Source organism: Pezoporus occidentalis, unplaced genomic scaffold (assembly GCF_034315485.1).
Source record: "Pezoporus occidentalis ecotype Australia unplaced genomic scaffold, CSIRO_AGI_Poc_V1 ctg2033, whole genome shotgun sequence".
NCBI classification, from domain to species: Eukaryota; Metazoa; Chordata; class Aves; order Psittaciformes; family Psittacidae; genus Pezoporus; species Pezoporus occidentalis.
The window spans coordinates 1-10,123 of NW_026913893.1; the positions used below are offsets into that span (position 1 = coordinate 1).

A 10,123-nucleotide genomic window follows, 5' to 3' on the forward strand; every position below is an offset into this window, starting at 1 on the left:
TTGTACTTGATGATGTTAAGCTCTTTTCCAACCCAGTCGTTTCAATATCTCCCTGCAGCCCACCGTGCCAGTGCCTCCATCCCTGGGACTGAAGCTGGTGGTGGAAGGCTACTCGCTAACGAAGCCCCAGCTGCAGAAACAACAACCCCAGGAGAAACTCCCCATCACCCTGCCTCTTGTCTGCCCGGTGGGGACAAAGTCACTGGCGGTGGCCAAACCACTTATGACCACCAAATCGTCTGTGGTGCCCATGTCACCTGTGGTACCCAAGCCTCCTGCAGTGCCCAGGCCTCCAGCGGTCTCCCACCCACGTACTGACACCAACCCTCCCTCGGTGCTCAAGGCCACTGCAGTACCCTGGCCTCCAGTCGTGCCTAAACCATTTACGGACACCAAGCGTCCTAGAAGCGCCTTGCCCCCTATAGAACCAAGCCTCCCTTGCTGCTCAAGACTACTGTGGTGCCCCGGCCTCCAATGGTGGCCAAACCACTTAGGGACACCAAGCCTACTGTTGTGCCCAGGCCTCCACTGGAACCTAAACCACTTATGGTCACTTATGGGGCCACTGTCCCGACAGGGCACCCGCTCAAGCAGCCGCAGTCCCACCAACAACCCTGCCTGCATGTCCTGGGCAGCAGAGCCGTGCTGCAGCCAAGGGACACGAAGCAGCGCCCGGGAGCAGGCAGAAACGCTGCGACCATAAGGCCGTGAAGAAGGGAACAGCGTCCTGCGCACCAGAAGTGCGACACCACGACGGCAACCGCTTCCCCCTACCTCAGCCAGAGCCCGCCATCGCACAGGGACACACATCCCCCAGCCAAGGGGGTGAATTGAGTCAGTTTGACGAGGTGAACGCCATCCTGCTGGCCTGGAACATTACTGAATGAGAAAAGTGGAAAGTATATATATATATACTGACTCAGGGATGGTGGCAAATGCCCTTCGGGGGTGGTTGCAGCAAGAGAAGCAAAGCTACTGGAAACACAGACGTAAACCCATCTAGGCTGCTGCGCCGTGACAAGATACCGCTGCCCGGGTGCAGAACCTGTTGGTGAACAGGGGCACACCATGGAGATGCTTATGTACGAAGAGCCAGGCCACTGAGGAGCACCAGACCAACCAAGAAGTGGATAAAGCTGCTAAGATCAGCATCGACACCAGGGCCTGCATTGTGGGGGAGGAACTCCTTGAGAACCTGAGGCTCTGGAATGGGAGAAGGCAGATCCCTCATGCTGGGATTTTGGGAGCGGGCCTCAAGCCAGCGTGCCCTTTGTGCCCAGAGCCCCCAGTCCCACCTGTGGGAACAGCGGTGCCATCGTGCCCAAGCCCCTCTTGGGGACAGGGCAGGAGGACGCCCCAGGGTGCTTGTGCCCCCTGTGCTGGGGAAGGGCTGGGTTTGAGATGCCAAGAGCACGGTGAGGGGCCTGGCACCAGCCACTGGGGACGCAGGCCCAGGGCGCCGGGGCACACAGGCCCTCACAGCCGCCTCTCTTCTCTCGGCTTCCGGGGCCCATGGAACGCCCGAGGCCCATGGGCGGGCCACGGAACGCGCTGTGACGGTGGACGTCTCGCAGGGCTCCTCGTGGTGCGCCCTGGCAACCACAAACAGAGAGGGCGGTCCCGACGGTGGGGGCAGGACGTGTGGTGGGAGGAGCGGGAAGGGTGGCCTAAAAAGGGGGGATAAATGGGGTTGAACGGGGCTGGGGGGCACCAGAGGGGTTGGGGGGAGCCTCGGGATGTGGGGCACGAAAGGGTTTGAGGCTTGGATGGGGGGGTGTCTCGATGTAAAAGGGTTAGAGAAAGGGGTCTGGGAGGTTGAGGGGTGACACGCATGAAATGACACGGGAGGGCTGGTGTTTGTCCCCCTTCGGGACAGTGGGGCCAGTGCGATGGCCAGGGCTGGTGCAGGGGCTGGGGAGTTCCATGGGCTGTGCCGCACCCCGGCCTCCACGGGGAGAGGGGAAGCGCTTGTGCCTGGGGAATGAATAGTCACACCAGCTCCCCTCGCCCTCAGGCTTTGGCTGGAAGGAGTCAATCTCTCTTTGGCACACAGACTCCCCCAGCCTGGCTGGGGGGGGCGACTGCCAGACCAGGAGACGTTCCTGGTGTTACTGAGGATTTCCACAACATCTGGAAGTGAGGCCTCCGGGCCCTGTGAAGCACCTCTCGGGGTGCACAGTACCCGGAATTCCGGCACGAATTTCTCTGACTTCGTGCCAGCTGCGCAGAGCAGCCCCTGCTCAGCCATGCAGCAGCACAGAGGTGGGTGCCTTCACCCCTTGTCCTGCTGTCCCTGCCATGGGACTGGGGACACGGGGCCAGCAGCTCAGCCTGGCTTGTCCTTGGCAGCTCCTGCCAGCACCAAGCAGCAGCCCCCAGTCAACAAGGAGCTGCTGAAGCGGGCCAGACAGCATGTGAACAAGGCCATCAAGGTGGGACCCGATTACACACACACACCCCCCACAGCATGCCATGAACATGAGCCTGTTGCATTTATGGCTGAGCGCTTGTGTCCCTCCCCAGGAGAAGAAGATCTTCTCAGTGCAGGGCCCCTACCCTGTGATGCGCAAGCTGCTGCGGGCACGCGGCTGGGTGGAGAAGAAGTTCACCACCACCATCAAGGTGGGCACCCGCTCAGTGCAGCAGCACACAAAAAAGCTGTTGGAGGAGAAGCAGGAGGATGGCGGTGGTGAGGAGAGGTGGGAGGCAGCGCTCCATCCAGAGCCAGGGTCGGCATCCTGTTGGGCTCAGTGCTGGGGCGAGAACCTGGAGCCTCCTGAGGAGGAAGACGAAGAGCAGGACGAGGTCCAGTGTTATGCTGAGGACCCTGATGGCATCCATGACATCATGGTTAGTGGGGAGGGCCAGGGCTGGACTCCGTAGAGCACAGCCTGGGCTGGGCGGTAAGGGTGGGATGGAGGGACAGCTCACTTCAGTCCCCTCTGTCCATCCCGTAGTCCTCCATGGTGAAAGACCACCTGCCGACCTTCATCTGGACGAGCCGGTGCAGTGCTGTACACTACCGGGAGCTACAGAACCACCAAATGGTAAACCACTTCACTGGCACTGGAGCCTTCACCACCAAGGTGAGAGCCTGGAGATGTCCAGGATAAAGCACGGGGAATGAACAGGGGTGGCGGCAGGTCCAGCCCTGACTGCCACCCTTGTCCATCTACACAGAAGGGGCTGTGTGCCAAGCTCCAAAACCTGCCCTCATTCTACCAAGCGGATCCCACCACCTTCTTCCCAAGGTGCTACCAGCTCGGGGATGAGGATGGACGTCAAGCCTTCATCGGTGAGCTGCGGCTGCTGCCCTTCTGCCACCCACCCCACGCCACCCCCCCCCCATCTCCTACAGCCCCCCGTGTGCTGGGCAGCACAGGGTGAGGACAACTCAAATCTTTTACAGAGGATTTCCGCCTGACAGCAGCTCACAGCCTGCTCAAACTGGCTGTGGAGAAGCCTGGCATCATGCCAGGGGTGATGGAGCCACCTAGCAAGGGGGCAGGTGAGTGTGTGGAAATGGGCCTGGTGGGGATGGTGAGGAGCTCAGGCTCAGGGCCATGGCTCTGGCCTGAGCCTCTGCTCGGGGCTGTGGCTTGGGACCCTGATGCACCCAGTGCCAAGCATCCCATGGGTAGCCAGCAGCCATGCCCCTCAGTCCATGCCACTTCCAGCAGGTCCACGATCCCCCTCACCCCCTGAGCTGCTGGAGAAAGCGCTGCAGGTCTGCAGGATGCAGCTGGACAGGCTGGAGCACACAGACATTGACAGGGACTCCCCACAGCTCCACGTCACCGACGCCGACTGGGACTGCTTCCTGCACGAGTACTACCGTGTGGTGAAGTGCGTGTGGGGGGAGATGGGGGGGGGGGGGGGCACGCAGCACGGCAATGCTGGTGCTGAGCCTCCCCGTGTCACCACCCTGCAGCGAGCAATCGAGGCTGGAGCCAAGCATTCCTCAGCTGAAACAGTGCAGGGCACTGCTGCAGAAGCTGCAGGAGCGGCTGCCCCAGCTCCACATGGAGGGCGTTCACAATCTCTGGATAATCAAGCCCGGAGCTATGTCCCGTGGTAGAGGTGAAGGCACGGGGAAAATGGGGTTTGGGCACAGGCTTCCTGGTGAGGAGGGGTCTCACCGGCACCGTGTGTCCCCGCTCACAGGCATCACCTGCTCGGCACGGCTGGAGGAGATCCTGGAGCTGCCTGGGAAACCCGCAGCGCCCTCAGTGCAGCCAGGACAATGGGTAGTACAGAAATACGTGGAGCGGCCGCTGCTCATCTTCGGCACCAAGATTGACCTGCGGCAATGGATCCTGGTGACTGACTGGAACCCGCTGACCATATGGTTCTACCGGGACAGCTACGTGCGCTTCTGCTCCCAACCCTTCTCCCTGCAGCACCTACACGCGTGAGTGCCCCCCACCCTGGCACAGCACACCCTACACCCCAGCACCCTGTTGACCCATCTCTGCTCTCCCCACACCAGCTCCCGGCACCTCTGCAATGTGTCCATCCAGAAGCAGTGGAGGCAGGCTGCAGGCCGTAACCCCAATCTGCCCTGTGACTTGATATGGTCCAGCCACCAGTTCCAGCTTCACCTGCAGCAAGTGGGGCACACGGAGGCCTGGGAGAACGTGATCGTGCCAGGCATGAAGGAGGCGGTGGTCGCTGCCCTGTGCAGCGGCCGGGAACTGGTGAGGGACCGCAAGGGCAGCTTCGAGCTCTACGGGGCCGATTTCATGTTCGGGGAGGACTGCCAGCCGTGGCTGCTAGAGATCAACGCCAGTCCCACCATGGCGCCCTGCTCAGCAGTGACCCGACGGCTCTGCGCCGCCGTCCAGCGTGACGTACTACGTGTGGTCCTGGACCACAGGGAGAACCCTGGCTGCTCCACCGGAGCCTTTGAACTCATCTACAAAGAGGTGGGTTTGGAGGGGCTGTGGGATAGGCTGCTCTCTGCTCCCAAGGAACAAGCAATAGAACAAGAGGAAACAGCCTCAAGCTACACCAGGGGAGATTTAGGCTGGGGATTAGGAACAATTACTTCCCCCAAAGGAGCGGTCAAGTCCTGGAACAAGCTGCCCAGGTAAGAAGGAGGTCACCGTCCATGGAGGGGTTCAAAACCTGTGTAGACAAGGCCCTTAATGACATGACTTAGTGGTGACTTAGGCAGTGCTGGGGAACAGTTGTACTTGATGATGTTAAGCTCTTTTCCAACCCAGTCGTTTCAATATCTCCCTGCAGCCCACCGTGCCAGTGCCTCCATCCCTGGGACTGAAGCTGGTGGTGGAAGGCTACTCGCTAACGAAGCCCCAGCTGCAGAAACAACAACCCCAGGAGAAACTCCCCATCACCCTGCCTCTTGTCTGCCCGGTGGGGACAAAGTCACTGGCGGTGGCCAAACCACTTATGACCACCAAATCGTCTGTGGTGCCCATGTCACCTGTGGTACCCAAGCCTCCTGCAGTGCCCAGGCCTCCAGCGGTCTCCCACCCACGTACTGACACCAACCCTCCCTCGGTGCTCAAGGCCACTGCAGTACCCTGGCCTCCAGTCGTGCCTAAACCATTTACGGACACCAAGCGTCCTAGAAGCGCCTTGCCCCCTATAGAGCCCAAGCGTCCTGCAGTGCCCAGGCCTCCAGTGGTCTCCAAACCACTTACGGACACCAAGTTACCCGCGGTGCCCAGGCCTCAAGGGGTCTCCCACCCAAGTACTGACACCAAGCCTCCCTTGGTGCTCAAGACTACTGTGGCGCCCCGGCCTCCAGTGGTGGCCAAACCACTTTCGGACACCAAGCCTACTGTGGTGCCCAGGCCTCCACTGGAACCTAAACCACTTATGGTCACCAAGCGTCCTAGAACCATCATGCCTGCTAGAGAGCCCAAGCTTCCTGCTGTGCCCAGGCCTCAAGGGGTCTCCAAACCACTTACGGACGCCAAGCCTCCCATGGTGCTGAAGACTAATGCGGTGCCCCGGCCTCCAGTGGTGCCTAAGCCACTTACGGTCACCAAGCCTCGTATGGTCACCATACCCCCTATAGTGCCCAGGCCTCCTACAGTGCCCAGGCCTCCTGTGATGCCCAAGCGGGGCAGAACCACTCAGCTCCCACCCGCTGGAGAAGCACAGGTCAAGGCGGCTCCCCTGACGCAATTGCACTTGTGCCTCTCCTCCGCCTCTGCCCCCCAGGCACCACCACAGCCAAACCCCCTGCTCCAGTGGCGGCAGGCCACTCTGAGCAAGCCTGGGGCCACTGTCCTGACAGGGCACCCGCTCAAGCAGCCGCAGCCCCACCAACAACCCTGCCTGCATGTCCTGGGCAGCAGAGCCGTGCTGCAGCCAAGGGACACGAAGCAGCGCCCGGGAGCAGGCAGAAACGCTGCGACCATAAGGCCGTGAAGAAGGGAAAAGCGTCTTGCCCACCAGAAGTGCAACACCACGACGGCAACCGCCCCCCCACCTCAGCCAGAGCCCGCCATCGCACAGGGACACACATCCCACCAGCCAAGGGGGTGAATTGAGTCAGTTTGCCGAGGTGAAAGCCATCCAGCTGGCCTGGAACATTACTCAGCGAGAAAAGTGGACAGTTGCAACAATGGAAGCAGAGCAACTGGAAACACAGACGTAAACCCATCTAGGCTGCTGCGCCGTGACAAGATACCGCTGCCCGGGTGCAGAACCTGTTGGTGAACGTACACCGTGTAGATGCTCATGTACGCAAGAGTCGAGCCACTGAGGAGCACCAGAACAACCAACAAGTGGATAAAGCTGCTAAGATTGAAGTGGCTCAGACGGACTTACATAGGCAACATAATGGTGAATTATTTTTAGCCACGGACCCATGACACCTCAGGCCATCAAGCGGAGCCTGTGATATCGAGGGGCTGACTTAACGATGAACGCTACTGCCCAGGTCATTCATGACTGTGAAACACGGGCTGCAATTAAACAAGCCAAGTGGTTAAAGCCTCTTTGGTATGGAGAACAACAGATGAAGTTCAAATACGGGAAGGCCTGGCAGGCTGACTGTATATCACTCCAGGCAACCCGCCAAGGCTTACGCCATGTGCTTACCATGGTGGAAGCAATCACCGGGTGGCTGGAAACACATGCTGTGCCCCACGCTACTGCCCGGAACACTATCCTGGGCCTTGAGAAACAGATTTTGTGGCGACACAGCACCCCAGAATGAACCGAGTCAGACAATGGGACTCATTTCCAGAACAATCTTACAGACACTTGTGCCAAAGAGCCTGGCATCGAGTGGGTATATCACGTCCCCTGCCATGCACCAGCCTCTGGTTAAATCAAATGGTACAATGTGCTCTTAAAAACTACACTGAGAGCAATGGGTGGTGGGACTTTCAAACATCGGGGTATGCATTTATCAAAAGCCACCGGGTTGGTCAACACGAGGGGATCTGCCAACAGGGCTGGCCCAGCCCAGTCAGAACTTTCACGTACTGTAGCGGGGGATAACGTTCCTGTGGTGCACATAAAGAATTTGCTGGGAAAGACAGTCTGGGTTATTCCTGCTTCAGGTAAAGGCAAACCTACTCGTGGGATTGCTTTTGCTCAGGGACCCAGATATACTTGGTGGGTAATGCGGGAAGATGGAGAAGTCCACCGTGTATCACAAGAGGATTTATTTTAATGTGGGGGGAAAACAGCCAATGAACTCTATTATATGCTGGCGCCTGCTATATAACACTTTTATAGCCCATCAGCTAGATGCCCATCTCCACCACTCTGGACTTTGAAAAGAAGATAGGTGCTGTCATGATCATCAGCAGAATACAAAGTCATGCAAAAGCCAGCAGCAGCAGCAGAACTGTCCTCAGGTCACCACTGACTGACCCTGACTTCCCTCTGATCATCACCCCAACAAAGAATGACAAAACTGGAAGAGCTCAGCAGTGACCAGATGAGTTCAGTGGTGTCGTCAGCAGGCAACAGCCCACCCAGCACTACACACCATCTCTCCTGCCCTGAGAGACTGTTACAAGAGAGAGAGCCTAACATCGTGGCCTGAATGAATTCAGAAAATTCTATAGGGATTGGTCCATGTGCAATGGAATGATCTCTCTCTCTCTCTTTTTGTGTGTGGGATGTGTATAGATATTTGTGTATATGTCTCCCTCTCTCTCTCTCTCTCTCTATATATATATATATATGAGACAAAAAGCAACGGTATATTGAAAAATGTGGGATCTGAGCATGATGTGAATGGTATGGAATAAAGGGCAGATGCTGTCCTGTGTTCAGTAGTAGCAGTCATTTTTCACCTTCTTAGTAGCTGGTGCAGTGCTTTGTTTTCAGCTTTAGTTTAGGAACAGTGCTTATAGCACGCCAGTGTTTTTAGTTGTTGCTAAGTAATGTTTACTCCTATCAAGGACTTTCTCAGTCTCACGCTCTGCCAGGGAGGAGGGGAAGCCAGGAAGAAGCAGAGATAGGACCCCTGACCCAAACTACCAAATGGGGTATTCCACACCACAGCACGTCAAGCCCAGTACAGAAACAGAGGGAGTTACCCGGAAGGCCTAGATCACTTCTCGGTCAGGCTGGGTATCGGTCGGTGAGTGCTAAGCAATATTCTCTGGCCTTGTTTTTTTCCCTTATCATTATTATTGGTGGTAGCAGTAGTAGTTTTGTGTTATACCTTAGTAAGTGGACTGCTCTTATCTCAAGCCTTGGAATTTACATTGTTTCAACTATCCTCCCCACCCCTTTGGGAGCAGGGAGGACAAAAGTTGGGGAGTGAATGAGCAGCTGTGTGGTTCTGAGTTACCAGCTGGTCTTAGACCATGGCACCAAGTCTCTCTGCTTCCTAATCTGAGGCCGTATGTTGTGCTGATCACCTGTATAAAGGTTTGTTTATCCCATAGTGAGGAAATACGAGTGTAGCCACAGAAAAGAGAGGTTTTATTAAACTGGAGACTGCTCTAAATTTACCAAGACCTTGAAAGCAGAGCCTGTGATGGTCAGCTAACAAGACAAGCAGTTACCAAGACTCATGTAGTTGGAAGTTACACACACGCTGCTTTTCAGAGTAACCAAGTCAAAAGCAACTTGTCTGACTAGAAACACTGATCAGACCAAAAGGGAGAAGGTAGTTGGGTAGCTGAGGATGAGGTGCAACAGGTTAGCATGGGAAGAGATGTTTCCGACCGAAAGGGAGGGATTGGTAATTTATCATCTATGGAACATGGAGAGATTAGTGGAGCAAAAGAGAGAAATCATAACTGATGGCTGTTGGCCTCCCTTCTAACTATTTTGGCTTTTATGCAGAAGTTCCATCCTGTTACTTCACCATGTTCTTGTCCTTCCCAACCACACTGAAAGATTCATTCGTGTAACAAATGGACACCAAGCATCCTAGAATCGCCATGCCCCCTAAGGAGCGCAAGCCTCCTGCAGTGCCCAGGCCCCCAGGGGTCTCCAGACCACTGACACCAAGCCTCCCTTGCTGCTCAAGACTACTGTGGTGCCCCGGCCTCCAATGGTGGCCAAACCACTTAGGGACACCAAGCCTACTGTTGTGCCCAGGCCTCCACTGGAACCTAAACCACTTATGGTCACTTATGGGGCCACTGTCCTGACAGGGCACCCGCTCAAGCAGCCGCAGTCCCACCAACAACCCTGCCTGCATGTCCTGGGCAGCAGAGCCGTGCTGCAGCCAAGGGACACGAAGCAGCGCCCGGGAGCAGGCAGAAACGCTGCGACCATAAGGCCGTGAAGAAGGGAACAGCGTCCTGCGCACCAGAAGTGCGACACCACGACGGCAACCGCTTCCCCCTACCTCAGCCAGAGCCCGCCATCGCACAGGGACACACATCCCCCAGCCAAGGGGGTGAATTGAGTCAGTTTGACGAGGTGAACGCCATCCTGCTGGCCTGGAACATTACTGAATGAGAAAAGTGGAAAGTATATATATATATACTGACTCAGGGATGGTGGCAAATGCCCTTCGGGGGTGGTTGCAGCAAGAGAAGCAAAGCTACTGGAAACACAGACGTAAACCCATCTAGGCTGCTGCGCCGTGACAAGATACCGCTGCCCGGGTGCAGAACCTGTTGGTGAACAGGGGCACACCATGGAGATGCTTATGTACGAAGAGCCA

The 10,123-nt window shown here is 57.0% G+C and overlaps 1 protein-coding gene across 1 annotated transcript; it reads left to right on the top strand.

Moving 5' to 3' along the window:
• Nucleotides 1–2,246: 2,246 nt before the first annotated feature.
• LOC134163701 (tubulin tyrosine ligase 3-like) lies at nt 2,247–6,402 on the top strand. Its single transcript, XM_062618803.1, has 10 exons — nt 2,247–2,432; nt 2,524–2,850; nt 2,958–3,086; nt 3,181–3,295; nt 3,410–3,508; nt 3,678–3,846; nt 3,932–4,080; nt 4,165–4,411; nt 4,490–4,925; nt 5,248–6,402. Exons 1-10 carry the CDS (start codon nt 2,247–2,249, stop codon nt 6,400–6,402), a joined length of 3,012 nt encoding a protein of 1,003 aa, XP_062474787.1.
• The last annotated feature ends 3,721 nt before the right edge of the window (nt 6,403–10,123 follow it).

What these genes read in the sequence shown, in the direction of transcription:
- LOC134163701 (XM_062618803.1), top strand. Translation starts at nt 2,247, where the DNA reads ATGCAGCAGCACAGAGGTGGGTGCCTTCACCCCTTGTCCTGCTGTCCC. An exon ending in TCCCTGCAGCACCTACACGC is followed by an intron (nt 4,412 to 4,489) that starts GTGAGTGCCCCC and finishes TCCCCACACCAG; the next exon opens with CTCCCGGCACCTCTGCAATG. An exon ending in TTGAACTCATCTACAAAGAG is followed by an intron (nt 4,926 to 5,247) that starts GTGGGTTTGGAG and finishes ATCTCCCTGCAG; the next exon opens with CCCACCGTGCCAGTGCCTCC.